Source organism: Octodon degus, unplaced genomic scaffold (assembly GCF_000260255.1).
Source record: "Octodon degus isolate 3935 unplaced genomic scaffold, OctDeg1.0 scaffold00082, whole genome shotgun sequence".
Classification (NCBI taxonomy): Eukaryota; Metazoa; Chordata; class Mammalia; order Rodentia; family Octodontidae; genus Octodon; species Octodon degus.
In genome coordinates this window covers 7,637,587-7,656,898 of record NW_004524658.1, presented here as the reverse complement: position 1 = coordinate 7,656,898, position 19,312 = coordinate 7,637,587, and the positions used below count along the sequence as shown (strand labels likewise).

The 19,312-nt window shown below is 34.9% G+C and overlaps 1 protein-coding gene across 2 annotated transcripts in view; it reads right to left on the bottom strand.

Annotated features, from left to right (window-relative positions):
• Epc2 (enhancer of polycomb homolog 2) overlaps positions 1-19,312 on the bottom strand; it is a 120,780-nt gene that overhangs the window by 61,118 nt on the left and 40,350 nt on the right. For both annotated transcript variants that reach the window (XM_004636648.2, XM_023721403.1), the window contains exon 2: positions 4,799-4,958. In XM_004636648.2, the coding sequence (XP_004636705.1) occupies positions 4,799-4,958 (160 nt within the window). The remainder of the gene's footprint in view (positions 1-4,798; positions 4,959-19,312) is intronic.

Below are 19,312 nucleotides of genomic sequence, written 5' to 3'. Positions count from 1 at the left end.
GATATCCTATCCTCAAACTGTTAGAAGTGCTGGTCATTTATTTGCCATTCCAGTATTTATCTTATGTTTTACTCTTAGTACTTCTTTGCTATTATGAAAACTTGTTCTTAGTTCAATTGTTTTGAATCATTTAATTTTCTGAATATTGCTTAATCTTAATTTTTGTTCTAGGATTTATACTGTATTTTTGACTTACAATTTATTTAAAAAGACATTGTATGATATCTTCTCTTAGTATTAGAAACTTTAAAAAGTATATTTCCATTTTTTGTTGACTTAAAAAAAAAAGAGGTTTGTACCTATGTTATTTGCTTATTATTTCTTGCCTATATCTTGTAATATGAGAAACTACTTTGGCAATAACAATACACAATGTACTAACCATTGTTACTCTCCTAAAATCTTGTTTTGAGATTCTGTACCACTGTTTTGTTTTTTTTTCTTTCTTTAAAATAAAAATAACTGATGTCAATAAAAAAAAAAAAATGATGTCCCTGGAAGGTTACTGTATGAACAAGACAACATTAATTATTTCATGCTTCTATTTGTTGTCTAAATACTAACATGGTGACTACAGACAACCGGCATTTAAAGGAACAAGATGAACTAAAATGTTTACTTTATATGAATACCAGACTGAAGCCATTCTATTCATAACTCTTTTGCTCTGAAATGACACTGTTGGCCGGGTATAGTGGCTCAGTCCTTTAATCCCAGCACTTGGGAGGCTGAGGCAGGAAGATAATACAAGTTCAAGCCCAGAATGGCCTACAAAGTGAGTTCAAGGCCAGGCTGAACTGCATAGCAAGACCCTGTCTCAAAGATGAAAATTAAATAAAGTAAAATAAAATAAAATAATTGATGAATAATAAAACTTTTAATCTCTAATTTGGATTTCTCAACCTGACTGTAAAAACTTATTTGTGTATAATTTTAAGTCCCAAAAGATTGGTGTCTAAAAATGACACACTGTATATTTTATCTTCAATCACCAACTCATTCATTTACTTACTCTGTAAATATTTATTGCATATGTAATCACACATCAAGTACTGTGCTAAGCAGTGACATGCAAAGACTTTTAAAAGTCCCAACTCTCAATAAGCTTTATACCTTTGTAAGGCAACAACCACAATGGAATGCAGGTGGTGCCACAATGAGGTATATACATGACACAGGAGGCCTTGAGGCAAGTGGTGCTAAGAAGTCTGCTGAGAGAAATTAAAAAAGGCTCTTGATGATATAATCCTGGAGGTAAAGTGTACTTTGCCAAGTGGAAAGTATGAGCTACGTAAAGGCATGAGAAAATAGGGAATCCATCAGAAGAGCTGCAAAAAGCTTATCACCATTGTAGCTTAAAGCATGAAGGGTTAAATCAGAAAAAGAATGTGTATTAAGACTATTATCAAGACTGTTCTGGATGGGCCCAGAATATAGCGCAGCAGTGTATGCACCTGCCTGGCAAGCACAAGGTCTCGAGTTTGAATCCTGATACTTAAACACTATCAAAGTGAATGAGATAGAGCACCTACTACCAAGAGACTTAAATGTAGAGGAAGAAAAAGGCTTTTAAACAGTTCATTTCAATAAAATTGGGGTCTCAGTGGAAGAACACACAGGTCAAATGGTTGAAGGCACAAAGGAGGGAGGCTCTTATACATTACAAAGAGATGATAAAACTTCACTCTATAAGCAACCCAGAGCTGTTGGAGAACTAACATAGGTAGTCCCAAGAGTTGCCAACCAGATGATGGACTAGAAAGTATCAAAACTTAGGAATCTTCTAACAAAGCCCAATTAAACAATACTGTAAGCCTAAACAAAGCCAACCATACTGTGACAATTTCATATTTTTTCCCCTACCCAGGCAAATTGGAATTCTTTCAAATCTTTCATTTAAAAAAGGGAAAAATTCAGAGTAGTATTTTCTAAAATTCCTTATATTTTAGGGCTGGACAAAAAAAAATTTTTTTAAAGTATTTAAAAATTTTGGGGGAAAACTTTTACTTAAAAAAAACTCAATAAAAACAAGAGTTTAAAATAGTTACATATAATCTTATGTCTAATAATTGACTTATTGTGAGACATCCATCTGATGGAGATTTATATATACACTTAACAGTGACCCACTATACCTAAGAAACCTGAAATGAAAAAAAGCAGAATTAAAAATGTATGTATAAACCTGGTATGGTGGCATACATCTGTAATCCCACCACTCAGGAAGCTGAGGCAGGAGGATTGCCTTGAATTTGAGGCCTGCCTAGACTATTCAATAAGTTCAAGGGTAGTTTCAACTACATAGTCACGCCCTTCCTCATATAACCAAAGCCAAACCAAAGCAAAACAAAGCTATACATACAGTATGAGATTATATAGTACAATGTACAGTATATGCTTACAAACTAAGAGACAACGAAATAGTTAAAACAAGTTTTCTATTTTATCCATTTTACGATAAAATAATACAATAAAAATGAAATGGACTGATATTTTTGGCTCTCAGTTTCCCAGAATAGCTTTTACAAAGGGTCCTGATAGCTAAGAGCTCTACTATTATTTGAGTACAGAACAATTGATATTTTGGCTTAGGAGAAATCCTTAAAATTCCCATTCTCAAAAGCAATTTCCTTCCTGATAAAGAAGTAAAAGCAAATTTTAAAAGCTACACAGATGCAAAGTCCAAGAGTAAAGAGGAAACAAAATATAAATAACTTCTGCATATGTTTTATCTTGAATGTTTTGTAGAAGTCTTAAGAAAATGGTCTTAAATGAAAGTATTTTTTAAGGCCTTTTAAAAACTAGTCAATAAATATACCATTTATTGAGCATCTATAAATAAAAAACTTTATAAAGACACAAGAAAAGACAGTCCCAGCTCTTGAGCTTACAGTTTAAAAGAAAGGATGGTTATAAGTGTGGTGAATGTTAGAAGAGCTATGTACAAGATGCTGTGATAAGCAAAGAAAAGAGGTAGAATGAAGTTATCTAAGCTTCATAAAGGACTCAGGTTTAAAATGAGTTACAGAAAGGGAATGACAACTTAAATAGCAAGAAAATATGAAATGTGAAACAAGGCTAATGTGAGTAATTTTCAGTAGTCTCAGGCAAGAAACAAATCGCAAAGAACCATGTAGTCATACTAGAAAATCTAATTATTTATCAAATCTAAACTGCCATGAATTACAAGATGTACCTTTAATGTTCCATTAAAAAAACAAAAAAGCTTTTCAAGGCTTAATATTAACAAGTTTAATAAGAAATAACACACATACGCGCACACACACACTTTGTATAAGACAAAAAAAGAAATTATCTTTTGTACAAAGAAGACATTAAAGAACTCTGTATTCTCAAATAGTCTACAGATAGGAAGAGGAAGAAAAGAAGATTTCTCCCTGAGAACTGAACTCTGAGCAGGTCTGCAGCATGAATTAAGAATAATGTGGTTCAAAAACAAATGTAGGGGGGCTGGGGAGATGGCTCAGTAGGATAAGCACTTGACTGGCAAACGCAAGGATCTGAGTTCAATCCCCGGTTCCGCAAAAAAAAAAAAAAAAAAAAAAGTAACACACTTTCAAGTGGTCTCAAGTTAGTAGTATCCTCAGATAGTTAACAGAAAAAAATGGAAATTCTCATTGGAAGAATAAGGTTTCAGTCATGAATAACAGCAATGTAAGATGCAATCAATCTAATTTTAAAGATGAACAATGAAAAATGTACATAACAATCAATGAAAACAGCCAATTTAACATCAATATCAAAGCAGATGACAATTTCAGATTTACCTGAGCAACTTTTAAAAATATGCATCACTAGTCTGAACCAAGGATACCCAGCCAGATTAGTACTTCAGGTAGGTGTGAAGCAGAGCATGGTAATCTTTTTCATACTACCCAGCAATTTATTTATTATTTATTCATTTATTTATTTTTTATGAATTTAGGACAAGATGTACAGCATGTACAGGGTCTCACTACACAGATGGGACTCATAACGATTCTACTGTTTTCAGCCTCTCAAACGCTGGGATTAAGTGCACCACCACGCCCAGTCTCAATCGAGGTCTCAGAGTGCCTCGCAGGAGGGGCCGACAGTGCAAGCCCGGGATGGAACCCAGCCACTGCACTCTGCCTAAGCAGGTGCTTTAGCAGGCTGAGCTACCAGGTAGCCTCCAGAAATTTTTAAAAATTTGATAATATATCAAGACACCAGTATATGTGTGCAGAACCAGCTAAAAACTCCTAATATAGAACAAACAACAGTAAAATTTTAATTCAGAGCATAATTTCATCAGACTGACAATTTAGGAAGACCACTATGGTACAGAAAGACCTTTTGAAGAACATAAAAAAAAAAGTAAGGACAAGAGGCAGGGGGTAATAAATATTATAGTTAGGAGATTATTGAGGTAGTTTTAAGACTAATGATGGTAATCTTTTAAATAGTAACAATGGGAAGAAATTAAGAGTATGGAGGAGGCAGAATTAGAATTTTATAAAAGCTAGATGAAAGCAGAAATGTAGGATCTAATTTTGAAAATTTTCAGAAGACTAATCTTAACTCCTGAGCCATTCCTGGACAATAAATGACCACTAGGCCTTTTTTTAAAAAGCTACTTTGGGCATGGCAACCCAGAGGTATAATTATGCATAAATGTTCCTGCCAAGTGCTAATAAAACTCAAAATGATCTTTAAATTCACACATAAGCATAGATGGATTTTAATTTGCAACGCTTAATATTAAGTGTGTACAAACTGAAAAATTAAAATCAAAACAATGAATTAACAAACTTACGCTGAATATGAATGAACTGTTTGGGCTGTTTAAATTCTCCTTTGTACAAGCGATTGTAATAGTTGACGTTGCTCTCTGCCTCAGGAACAGGAATGACCATGCTCTCTTTTTTTTCTCTAAATACTTGCTGTGCTGAAATAGCTCGCTGTAAATGATGTTCCTGGAAAATGTAAAGTAGGCAGCATAAGTTGTTTGGGCAATATAAAGTCAATGCATAATTCCATTTAAAAGTTACTTTGTGAAATAACTGCAAGAATCAATTATAACAAGTTCCTTTGCTCAATTATAGATGCTTCCTTTGATGCAGACCTATAGAAAATATTATCACTCTCCTTTAATACTTATTTCACACTGATGTTACCTTAAACTAGACTGTTGCATTACAATAAATAGCATTAAGATTAAACATGAACATTGTTATAAACTAGAATTTATAATTTCAGCTGTATGAATATTGATTCTTGTTTGCTAAACTGTCACCTCAAGAAAAACATGCAAGTCACAGGAAACTTGTATTAAAGACTTTAAATATCTACTGTACTGTATTTACACACTTAAAACTTTAATAGTACAAAATCTGGAATAACAAAGAACATAATATTGAACATAAATTATGTTCATGAAATTGTGTTACGAATCAAGGCAGGCAGTATTTTAAAAATAAGTTTCAACAAGACATTCCTATAAAATACATTCAGGTCCTAATCACTTTAAAAACTTCACAACTTACTCCAAGAGTCTCCTAAATGTTTTCCCTACTTCCTCCTTTGCCCACTCTAACTTATACCCAATAAAGCATCTTTTTGCTAGGGAAGGTAAAGCAAGTATGTTTCTCCCCAAAATCCCTAATACAGTAAGCTTCACAAGGGAGTTAAGTCTAAATTACACTGACACCTCTTATCTCTCTCCTCTCCCAACCTTTATCCCATTGCTTCTCCTTACTCTTCCCAAATAATGTATCTTGCTTTCGAAATTCCTTAAAGTCTTATCTATCACAGGGCTTCCACAACTTTCTTATCTTAAGAACAATCCTAGTTCAACAGCCTTCTCCAGGTTTATTTTTCTCCATACCACTTACATTTCATTTATTTATTGTCTACCTCCTGCTAAGAAGTAAGCTCTAAGAAGGTAATGATATTTGTTTAACTTTTATATCTCTCATGCCTAGTATTGCATAATACATATTAAATTAATGAATAAATAACTTTTTACTGGATTTCTATTCTATATCAGTCTATGCAAACCCCATTTTGCATATTAACAAGTGAGGTATAAGGGCCCGGGTAGATAGCTCAGTAAAATAAGCACTTGCCTGGCAAGTGCTGGGTCCTGAGTTCAGTCAAGCGCTTATCCTACTGAGCCATCTCCCCGGCCCCAAGAGTATCTTTTTTTTTTTTTGGCGGAACCGGGGATTGAACGCAGATCCTTGCGTTTGCCAGTCAAGCACTTATCCTACTGAGTGGGTCCTGAGTTCAATACCCCGTACCACAAAAAAGAGAGAGAGAGAGAGAGAGAGAGAGAGAGAGAGAGAGAGAGAGAGAGAGAGAGAGAAAAGAAACCGAGGTATAAAGATGTTTAGTAATCTGTTTAAAACAGTGCAAGCCCGGGATGGAACCCAGCCACTGCACTGGGTTCCATCAGTCCTAAGTAACAAAACAGGTATGAACCCAGGCTATTTTTCCTCATCTCCCTAATGATCATCTATCTAAAGTCAAAATCCTTAATTCTATCACATTACAATAATATATTTTTTGAAGTTCCACAGAGTTAGCTATTCAAGTCACTAGAGTAATACTAAAAATTATTCAAAAAGTATCAGTGCAATGATCTGAGAAAAACCTTCACGCCAACAAGGTACTAATAAAATTAAACTGAATGTCCCTTATATGCAATAACAGATTTTAAAAATTTTAAAAACTTTTTTTTTTTTTTGGCAGAACTGGGGATTGAACCCAGGCCCTTGCGCTTGCCAGGTAAGCACTTATTCTGAGCCATCTCCCCGCCCCCGCAAAAACAGATTAGATTAGAAAAACTTTCAAAAGAAGGTAAGATGGAGGAAGATGATACCAAATAACAATGACAAATGAACCATATTAATTTCGTGACATTCTGTCATTTACTCTTAAACACAGACGATATAAAAATAGTGAAGGAATAGTAACACAATGCAAGGAAGGGGAAAAACAAGTTTCTTAAGTTATAAACAATGGACAGTAAGCAAGGACAGCTAGTGAGACTCTCAAGCAACTTGTTTCCTCAGATCCCATGAAGTCATACCCACTTCCCCTTTATTTATTTATTATTATTATTTTTAATGTACTTGGTATAGGGTCTCACTACAGCTCAGACTGGGAGTGATCCTCCTCATTTCAGCCTTGCCAGTGCTGGGAATACAGTGTGCACCATCACACTGGGACTTCATGGCTGGCTCAGCATGCCCTGGGGTGTGTGTGGGGGGGGTGTTAGGTGCAGCATGCTGTAGCGAGGACAGAGCCAGTCCTTGTGCTTGCCTAAACAGGCATTTATTCTTCTGAGCTATCTCACCAGGCCCTAGACTAATTTAAATCTGGAATGTAAATGGAACAACAGAAGTCCAAGAATATTGAAACAACTTTTAAAAAGAGGCATAAGGGGCCCGCAAGATAGCTCAGAGGTCTAAAACGCCTGCTTAATAAGCAAACCTAGGCAGGCAAAAGTGGTTAGATCCCTGGCACCACATGCCACCCAGCCCCACCATCAGGGCAGGCTGAGCCAGCCAAAAAGGAGAGGGGGGGAGGGGAGGGGACAGGGGGGAGGGGAGGGGACAGGGGGGAGGGGAGGGGACAGGAGGGGAGGAGAAGGGAGGGGAGGGAGGAAGGGAGAGAAAGAGCATGCAAGCAAGCATAAAATGTGGCATGAGAAGGACTAGCCTTTCATAAATTATAAATATTGATAAAGCTCTAAAAATAAAAAATGTATTAAAAGAACAAAAGTTTTCATTTATTTAACCATATAACTATTACTTGTGTATAATAAACTTTAAAAACTTTACTTTTTAATCCTTAGGAGTAGCACTATTCCCATTATGTAGATAAGGAAGTTGAAAACTGAGGCATAGAGAAGTAATTTGTCCAAGATCATCTGCGAGTAAGTAGCATAGCCAGATATAAAGCTCTAAATCACTACTATGCTAATCTCATGTAAATCAACACAAGAAAGCTCCAGACAGATCCAAGATATAAACACCACCATAGGTTTGATGGGCAATAACCAAACTGTTCAAAATATAAAGGAAAAAAAAGAAAAAAAGAAAGAAAGAAAGAAAGAAAGCAAGCAAGCAAGCAAGCAAGCCAGCCAGCCTACTTTACAGGCACATTAAAAGGGGTGGGGAGTTCCAATTAAGTACGTAAGTGAGCAAGATAGAATCATAAAAGTTAACAGAAGCAAACAAGGGAAAAATCTCTGCGACAGGAACAGTAATCCCTTAAGTATAAACAACAGGGGAAAAAGGATTCATTACACCTAAATTAAAGATTTCTGAACCAGTTATAGTGGCATGCTCAGACTGAGGCAGAAAGATCACAATTTGGAGGGCACCCTGGAAAACGACTCCAAGTTCCAGGCCAGCTGAGAAACTTGAGTCTCAAAAGGCTAGGGATGTTCACTGGCAAGCACAAAGGTCTTAGTTCAATCCCCGGTTCCGCAATTAAAAAAAAAAAAAAATTAAAAGGCTAGGGATGTAGCACTTAATATTTTATTTTTATATATGAGTTAGTGATTGCCTGAATGACTGGTTGTGGTGCTAGGGTCACACCCACGGGCTCATAAATGACAGGCAAATGGCCATCAGTAACCTATGCTGCCAAGCTCAAGTGAGAAAAGTTTAAAACAGATCTGAGATGCTCTTAATAACAAAGCTGTAGATGCCAACAGAGCTGCAGCTATACAGTGTAAGTTTGTTGGTAAAGGACTAAGAAACTTGTAAGACCATAACAACAAACAAAATGAGATGAACCATTGGCAGAAAAGAACGGCAAAATTTTGAAAAACTAAGATAAAAGGAAGAGTATGCTGATGCAGAACAACACAGGAAGATTCAAATCCTTGCAAAGGAAAGGGAAAAAACTGAACCTACCTGACACACAGGAAAGCAGAGACAAGGGGAATTCTGAGATATTAGCTTCAATACACTAGAATGAGAAGTCATTCCCTTGCCTGCTTTCTCTTCAAAAGCAGACTATTCAGCACAGTGTTCCATTGAACTAGAAAAACAAAATCACCCTGAATCTACAAAAATGTACAGTAGCATATCTAATTATTTAAAAGTCAGAAGAAAACAAAAAAGTTCCAAATGTAATTAAATACTGTCATGCACTACATAACACAATCTTGGTCAACAACAGACTACCTATATGGCAATGGTCCCACTAAATTATATTACCCAGTAACATCACAACTATTTTGTTTGCACACAAAATCTCCAACAAGGGCTGGTGAGATGGCTCAGTGGTCTAAAGCACCTACTTAGAACAAGCTAAGCTAAGCAAAGCACAGAGACCGCGGTTCAATCCCCCAGCACCACATGCCAGCCAGCCGCGCCCCCTGGTGGGCTGAGCTGGCCACACACACACAAAATAAATAAATAAATAAAATTAAAAAAAAAAAAAAATCTCCAACAACATATTTCTCAGAAAGTCTTCCTAGGCTTAAACAGTGTATGGCTGTTATGGTTTGGATTTGAAATGACCCCTCCCCCATCACATGCTTAAAAAACCTTGGTTGCCAGGTGATAGACATTCTGGGAAATAACTGGATAGGGATATGTGGGCTTTGCCTTCATCAGCTCCCCGATGAGATCATAATGTGATGGCATCAATGGCAAGTGGTAGAAACAGGGAGGTGGGACCTGTCGGAAGGAGTAGACTACATGGAGTCATAATCACACATCCAGAAATAATGGATGGAACCAGCCATCACAGGCTGAAAACTCTAAAACTGAGTCAAAATAAACCACTCCTACAAGTTGTATTCCACGGGTATTTGGTCACAAGGACAAAAAGTTAACTAACACAACTCTACTCAAAAGAAGAATGTGGGATATGAAAACCACCTTGAATCAGAAACTCAAAAAAAAAAAAGAACACAGAAAAAATGCATCCCCAACGCCCTACCAAGAGGTCAGCTTTGAACCCAAAAAAGACAGAAAAAGTGATCTCAAGAGATTGAGGCAACATTATCAGAAGGCCAATCACAACTGCATAAAGATAGTCAAATACCAAATTAATTAATAATAAAGCAAACAGCAAGGTAAAGAAAATGGATTAGAAAGGTGTCAATGTAAAGCAAGGACCAAATGACATTCATATAACTGGCATCCTTGAAGATCAAAACAATGCAAGGAACTATTTAAAACTGCTCTAAGAAAACCTTTGTAGAATAAAAAAACAGTATGAAATTTCATATCAAAAAAGAGGTAACAAGAAACTTCTTCAATCAGGAAATTAAATCTGCAGGCCAAAGAACATGCATCAGCAGAAAAGGTATCAGAAGCCCTCTGAATCTCTAGCCAGGGTGAGTAGGCAGGTCTTCCCTCACAGTTTGCAAATAAGAGTGGTGACTATTTTTTCAAATGTAGAGATCACAGCAAAAAGTAGCATAGTACATAAAAAATGGAAATGTGGTCCAATAACAGAAGAAAATAAATCTTCAAAAGCCAAAAAGGGGGAAACAAATCTATGAATCACCCAATAAAGAATTCAAATAATCATCTTGAAGATCAACGCACTACAAAAGAACATCCACTGGCAAGTAAAAATAACTTCCGGAATTGAAAAAGACTAAAATGAAACTTTATAAAGAAGCAAAACAATCCGTAAACTCAAAAACAGACAATATGAAATTACTAAGAGGAAAAAAAAAAAACAGAAAATACTGAAGAAAACTGAATAAAGCCTAAGAAACTTGTGGGACACAATCAAGTTGAAACATATGTCCAAATTTGAGAAGTTTAAAGGACTATAACCAGAAAACTCAAAAGATACCCACACTGAAACATATTATAATTAGTCAAAAGTAAGAAGAAAATCCTGAAAGCAAGAGAAAAAATTATTATGAATAAGGAAGATTTTATTAACAGTGAACTTCTCATCAAAGACATTACAGGTCAAAAAACAGAACACTGAAAGCATTGAGAGGCAAAAACACTGCTCCTCCCACAAACAATATATCCTGTAAAATAATCTTCAAAAATGCATAACAAATAAAAATCTTTCCTGATAAATACATCTGCTTTACAAGAATTGCTAAAGGAGGGGCCAGGGAGATGGCTCAGTGGAATAAGCGCTTCCCTGGCAAGCGCAAGGACCTGAGTTCAATCCCCAGTTCCGCCAAAAAAAAAAAAAAAAAAAAAAAAAAGAATTGCTAAAGGGAGTTCAAGTTGAAAGACAAGAGTGTTGGACAATTAAAACATACAAAGAACAAAGCTCTCTGATATAAGCAAATATACAAATCCAGAATCATGTAATACCATAACAGTAGGCATACATTACTTTTAAGTTTCACATTATTTATATAACAAAATATTAAAAATTGTAACGATAACACAATGTTAATGCATACAAATACATAAAAAGCTACAATTTGTGACACCTAAATTTGTGTTACTCTAATTTGTGACTTCTCACCTAGGTAAAGAGAGACTAAAGTGATTTACGGTATGACTGAAAATAAATTTTTGATTTTCAGATGGTTACAACTGTAAGACATTTTATGTTATCCCCTACAGAATCACACATAACCAAAATTCTCTCTAAAATATACATGAAAGAAAAACAGAAAGGAATGAAAATGTGTCACTATATAAAAAAAAAACTCAATGAAACACATAGGCAGGCAGCAAGTATGAAAGAGGGCCAAAACAAATTATATAGAAAACAAAATCACAATGTTAAGTCCTTTCCTATCAGTAATTACTTCAAATATAAAGGAGTTAACTTCTCAATCAAGAGTAAATGAATGAGGGGCTGGGAAGACAGCTCAGTGGCATAAGCACCTGCCTGGAAAGTGCAAGGTCCTGAATGTGACTCCCAGTACCGCCCTCCAAAAAAAAGAGTCAATGAATTGTAGGCCAGGGATAGTGGTACCTGCCTGTAATCCCAGCATTGGGAAGGCTGAGGCAGGAAGATCACTATGAATTTGAGGTCAGCCTGAGTACCAAGTGAGTTCAAGGCCAACCTGAACAGCATAAAGAACTTTATAAAGAAGCAAAAAAATAAAAATTTTTGACTCAAAAAAATAAAAATTTTAAAAAAAGATAGTAATAAAAAAAAAAAACTTCTAACTGTATACATGTTGTAAGAGATTTGCTTCAGTAATAACACATAAAAAGGGTTGGGGATGTAGCTCAGCACAGTGCCTGCCTGACAAGCACAAGGTCCTGAACTCCATTCCCAATACCAAGAAAAAAATTATAAAAAGTAACATACAAAGGCTGAAACAGAAAGGACAAAAAAAGTATTTCATATAAATGGTAAATAAAACAGGGCCAGTCATATTTCTATGAGACAAAGTAGACTTTAAACCAAAAACCACCAAAAGAGACAAGGAAACACATTATATAACTACAGACAAGTTAAACCACCAAGATCTAAAAATTATACATGGATCAAATGGCAGCAGAATATTCAATTATATGACATGGACAAAGCTGAAGGAAATGCACAAACAGTAACACAACAGTAATAAAAGTTTTTAGTATCTAGCAGCTAGTAACGAGCACATGGACAAAACAATAAAGAAAAAAAAAAGACTTGAACAACACAGTGAAGCCAAAGAAACGTAACATTCCAGCCAACAAACACAGAATACACATTTCCCCCAAACAACATATGGAATATTCTATAGGATGACATTCTCAGCCACAAAAAAGTAGTAACAAATTCAAATTTAAAACATACCATATATCTTTTCCAACCATAATGAAATCAATTTAAACAAAACTGGAAAATTCATAATAATATGAAAATCAAGTAACACACCCCCTAAATGATCAATGGGTTAAAGAAGAAATCACAAGTGAAACCAGGAAGCATCTTGGGTCAAATGAAAACAAGCAATACAAAGAGGAAACTTAAGCAGTAAATATTTACATAAAAATAAATCAACATCCAAACTACAGATATTAGGTGGTGAAGTTTTTTTTTTTTTTTTTTTTTTTTTTTTGGCGGGGGCGGGGGGTACAGGGGAAATACTGGAAATTAACTTAGGACCTTGTGCTTGCTAGGCAGGTTCTGTGCCACTGAGTTAGATATTAAGAAGCTAGACATTAAGAAGCCAGAAAAAAAAAAAAAAAAAAAGCTAAACTCTAAGGCTGAAGAAAATAGAAAAAGATTAACAAAACCAGAAGTTTTCTAAAAAGATACAAAATTGACAAACCCTTAACCAGACATTATCACTGATGCCAAAAAAACTAAAAAGATTAATCAAAACCAATGAAGAAAAGTACAGGACTAGATGACTTCACACTGGAAAACTATACAACTTACAGAATGAATATCCTTCCCAAACTCCTCCAAAAAATTAATAATGAAAGAACACTTTCAATCTTACATTATGAGACCAGCTTTACCTGATAAGCCAAATCAGACAATAGTTGTAAGAGAATATCCCTGGTAAACAGAAATACAAAAACTGTCAATACTTGCAAATCAAATTTAGTAACATATTAAAAAGATGCAAAATTACACCATTTTATCAAAATGAAAAGTTCATCATATCCAAGATGCAGCATATCAAAATCACTATAATACACCACATTAACAGAATGAAGGCCAAAACCCACATGATCATCTCAATTGACAGACACACACAAAAAAACCTGAAAACACTCAAACTAGGAATAAAAAATTACCTGAACAATAAAGATCATATATGAAAAGACCACATATTATGCTCAAAAGAAAATGAAAGCTATCTAAGATGGACCACTGTGACACAAATGCCCAATATCCACAACTTAAAAAAGAGAGGCTTCTTGCCTGGCAAGCGTAGGGTCCTGAGTTCAACCCCCCGGTACCACAAAAAAAAAAAAAAAAAAAAAAAAAAAAAGAAAGAAAGAAAGAAAGAGAAAGAAAGAAAGAAAGAAGGAAAGAAAAGAAAAAAGAGAAGAAAAGAAAGAAGAGAGGCTCATGTACTTTTCTAGTGGGATCCGTCTGAAATTGACTGGCTCAAGGCAGAAACACATGGTAATAGAGCATGACAAAAAAAAAAAAAAAAGCTGTTCATTCCCTGGCAGCCAGGAAGCAGAGAAGAGGAATGCAGCACAAGAATATACCCTTCCATATCATGTCCCCAGTGATCCACTTCCAATCAGGTCCCACTTCCTAATAGCACATTTAGCTACTGAACTCAAAATGGGTGAGTCCACTCAATACAGTGTCCCATGATCCAATCACCTTCCAAACACATAAGACTTTTAGGGGACATTTCAAAACTAAACTATAACAACAGATGTGCAACAAAGAGTTAATAGCCAGCATATAAAAATAAGTCTTACAATGCAAGAACAGAATCAACTTGAGTGTGAAAAAGGCAAATAAAAAATACATTTATCTCAATGACATGTATTTCTCTAAGGCTGGGACTACAGCTGAGCAGTAGAACACTTACCTAGCATACAAAAGGCCCTGGGGTTCAATCCCAATTCCATTCCCCTCCAATGTTTTTTAATTTTTTTTTCCTTAGAAGATATACAAACAGACAACAAGCATATGAAAAAGTGCTCACATCAGTAATCTCCAAGGAATGCAAACCTCCCCCACAACAGGGTATCTGTCAGTGAAAATTACACAGGTCACCAAGGATGTAGAGAAAGTAGAATCCTTGCACAATGTTAGTAGTAAGTATGAACGCAACATGCTATAGACAACAGTATGATGGCTCCTCTGAAACTTAAAAAAACTATATACATAGTTTTGGTTTTTTGTTTGAAAAAAGTTCTTCCTATATAGTTCAGGCTGGTCTTCAACTGAAAAACAAAATTTTAAGAGGTGTACAACCTGCTCACTGTAGCACTGCTTATGATACCCAAATGGTATAAGAAACACACATGCCCACAGATTCATGAATGGATTAAGAAAATGCAACATAAGATAAAACAGAATATTACTGAGCACTAAAAAGGGACCTCGCTATATGCTAAAATATGGATGAATCTTGAGGATGTTATGTTGTTAAAATTAGCTGGCCACAAAGCACTAATATTACATGATCTATTTATTAGATATCTAAAATAATCATCAAGATGAGAACAGAAAGCAGAATAGATGGGCACTATGATGTGTTTCAGCTTTACAAGATGAAAAGTTCTAGAGGTGTGTTATACAATTTTTAATTTATACAATAATATTTAACACTTTTATATGGCATACTTTAAAAATGTTAAGGTGGTAAATTTTATATTGTACTATATAACATTTATAGAGGACCTACTATATCTGGCAAAATTATTCAGAACAAGTGACTCTAAGACCTATTTGCATAAAACTATGTCCAAAATACTAAAACTTATATAAGCTCCATACAACTACACCTTGATATGTAAAGTAAAAAGTATTATGAAGTAGGATTTCTAAGAAGGATTTTTTTTTTTTTCTGGCTCAGGCTGTCTTAAGGGTGGGTCTAGTAAGGCATGTGGAGCTGGGGATCAAACTGAACCATGGCATCCTACACCTGACTGTGTTTGCATAAGCAGGCACTTAAACAACAGAGCTTATGGGCAGGCCCCCAATGTTCTTGCTTTCCTCCCCCCGTACTGGGGATTGAACTCAGGACCTTGCACTTGCCAGGCAGGCACTTACTCTACTGAGCTATCTCCCCAGCCCAAACTAGGATTTCTGGAGCCTTCAATGAAAGCAAAGTCTGAATTAAACATTTCATATGCAACTAAATTATGTTTCAAGTATAAAGAACACAGAGAGAGGGGCCGGAGAGATGGCTCAGTGGAATAAGCGCTTTCCTGGCAAGTGCAAGAACCTGAGTTCAATACCCGGTTCCACAAAAAAAAACAAAAAAACAAAAACCAGACAGAATTTAGGGAACTCTGCAGGGTACTTCTGAGGAACCTACTAAGAGTACCACTGTTCAAGAGACTCACAATTCATATAAGAAACACAAGCCACATATTTCATATTTTCTAGTGTCACATTTTAAAATGTAAAACAAACCGGTGAAATTCTAGTTAACAGATTTTACTTAGCCCAGTGTACCTATCCAAAATACCATCCTTTCAATATATAATGTAAAGACATACTGAGATCATTTTTTTAATTCCAAGTCTACAAAATCCAATGTGTTTACAAGCATAGAACACCTCACTTCAGGCTGCTCATACTTCTAATGCTCAACAGCCACAAGTAACAAGTGACTGCATACTGGATACTGCAGTTTCACATTCATCTTGCCTACATTCAACAGAAGACAACAAAAACTAGCAAAATTATAAGGAACATTAAGTAAATAAAAGCTGGCAAACTAATATACAAATATTTATACACTAAAGTGAAAATATAAAAAAGAGCAAGATCAAAAAGGAGAATAAATGCCTTCATGTATGAAAAGTCACACAGAAGCAGTACCACAATGTACCACACTAAAATTAAAGTAGAACAAAGAACTACATATTAAAATAATATGCATGCAAGATAAAATAGGTAAAACTATGGAAAACATTATTTTGAAAAGAATACAAATGGCACAAGAAACAGTACTAAGAATCAAAAAGTGAGATTACATCAAAATAAAATCTTCCCTTGGGAAGGGCAGGGTCCTGAGTTCAATCCCCGGTACTGCAAGCAAGCAAGTAAATAAATAAATAAATAAGTAAAGCAAGCAAGCTTCTACACAGCAAAGCTATCAACCAATAGGTCAAGACAACCTTAAGAATGGGAACACTTTTTGCTAGCTATTCTTCAGAGTACTAATATCTAGAATATACAATGAACTAAAATATTAAATTCCCAAATTAAAATGAAAAAATGGACAACTAAAATGAATACACATTTCTTATTAATATACATTCATGCAACTGTACTAATAAAAACAAATTTAGAAAGACTCATACAAAGAAAACTCAAGGACAATAGTTTCAATGGTAAATTTCAGCTAATATATGAAGGGGGAAAAACTACTAACTCTATAAAAATTTTCCCCAGAATAATGAAAAAGAGGGATTATGTTTCAGCTTACTCTTTGAGTCCTGCATTGCTCTGATCAGAAATCCAGAAAGACTTTGGGGGGAATATAGAATTGTATATATATTGGGGAAATAAATAAAGCAAGCAAGCTTCTACACAGTAAAGCTATCAACCAAGAGGTTGAGACAACCTACGGATGGGAACACTTTTTGCTAGCTATTCTTCGGAGTACTAATATCTAGAATATACAATGAACTAAAAGACCCAATGAAAAAAATAAGTACAATATAGAATTGTACTTATTAGAAGTACAAATGGCCAATAAATGAAAAAAATTTCATTATCTCTAGCCATTAAAATAACACATTCCAATTTTACTCCAGAAGGAACAGCTATTCCTAAGAAATCAAATATTAACAAATGCTGGCAAAGCAAAGTGAGGGTTGGGAAAGTGGTTATATTGTTGGTATGAATGTGTAGACTACTAAAAACACTGGTATAAATCAGTATGAAGATTCCACAAATAACTAAAACTAGAAATCTCATTTTACCTAGCTGTTCCCCTTCTAAATATCTTCACCAAAGGGTTAAGAACATTATAGGACAGTAGTAAATATGTATCTTGAAATCTTACTGATGGCCAGTATGTTCAACAGATAAAGTGTGATATTTATACATGAGGTACTACTAAATCTGAGTCACCTGAATGAAAATGGATGCACCTCATGTCTATAATTTTCAGTGAGATAAATTGTCTGATTTTCATAGCTTATAGAATAGATGTTGGTTTTCATTAGAATGCTCATTCTGTGTCTGTAGAGAAGATTATGTAGTTTTTAAAAGCAGTATATTGTGGTAAATGACCATGATTTTAAATGTAAACAAATGCTACATTTTTGACAAAAAACCCACCTGGTAATTTATTATCCTTTTATAACATTGGATTAGGTTTAATTTTTATGTAGACGAACGGTATTTGTGTTCTCAAGGATATGTATCTGTATTCTTTCCCTCCTCCCCCCAAAGTCTTTCTGGATTTCTGATCACAGCAATATGGGATTCAAAGAGTAAGCTAGAACATAATCCCTCTTTTTCCTTATTCTGGGGAAAATTTTTGTAGAGTTAGTAGTTTTTCCCCCTTCATATATTAGCTGAAATTTACCATTGAAACTATTGTCCTTGAGTTTTCTTTGTATAAGTTTTTTAAAATTTGTTTTTATTAGTACATTTGCTGTACAAATTATTACACTGGTCGTGGGGAATTGATATGTGTACATGATGTATCTGAATTCTTTTTTAGTCCTTCCTTTTCCCCTCCTTACTCCTCCCTTTGTTGGTCCTCTTCCCATGTGCAAAAGTTGTAGCTTTCTGTTTCCATTATGCTTTATTTGCTTTTATTTATTTATAGTTTGGAACCATTATTGTCAGAATGGCAATACTCCCAAAATCAATACACAGACTTAATACAATCACAATCAAAATACCAACAGCATTTCTAACAATTAGAGAAAATACTAAAACTCCTATGGAATCAGAAGAGAAAAAGAATGGCAAAACCAATCCTGAGTAACAAGAGCGAATTTATTTGTAGATTTTTAAGCTGAAAAAGGGTACCTACAAGAAAACCAAAACTAACCACACACTTACATGCTGAATATTTTTCTCCTGAAATTAGAAACAAAGAAAGAATACTAGCTGATACTTCTACTCAATGTTCAACTGGTGATTTCTGTTGATGTGATCATCAGACAGAAGGGAGGAAAGCAGTGTAGGCAGAATTTTTAAAAAGTGAGCAACAGAATAAAAAAGACAACTCTCTGAAAAGATCTCATTCTGAACTACAGTGGTTTTGAAACAGCAGTGTACTAACTGCTTTTAATAAGTACTGAAACAACCTGCTATACATTCAGCTTAGATCTATCTGATTCAATTGCTATGCAGCCGTGAGGTCCATCCAGAGTACTGGCCTACAAAGTCTTCATTCTTGTCAAGGGCAAAGTCAGACTTGTCAATTCAATTGTGAATATTAATCATGTAAACATGCTTCTTTTTAAATTTTTAAATAGAGTAAAAATAGTATTACAACATTACAAATGATACAGAATTTCACTTAAGAAAGTAGTACGGATTTCACAGTATTTGTTGTAATGCATAGTGTTGTCTTCTAATCAGTTATTCGTCTTACCAGATATATGCATGCAAAATTGAAGAACAAAAGAAATTAAGTTAAAAAGTACCAAAAGAAAAAAGGAGACAAAACAAATTGAGCATTATCTGTTGCTTCCCACAGACCAGCAGAAAACCATAGTACAGTTGTCCAAACCATCCTACCATCCTACTTACT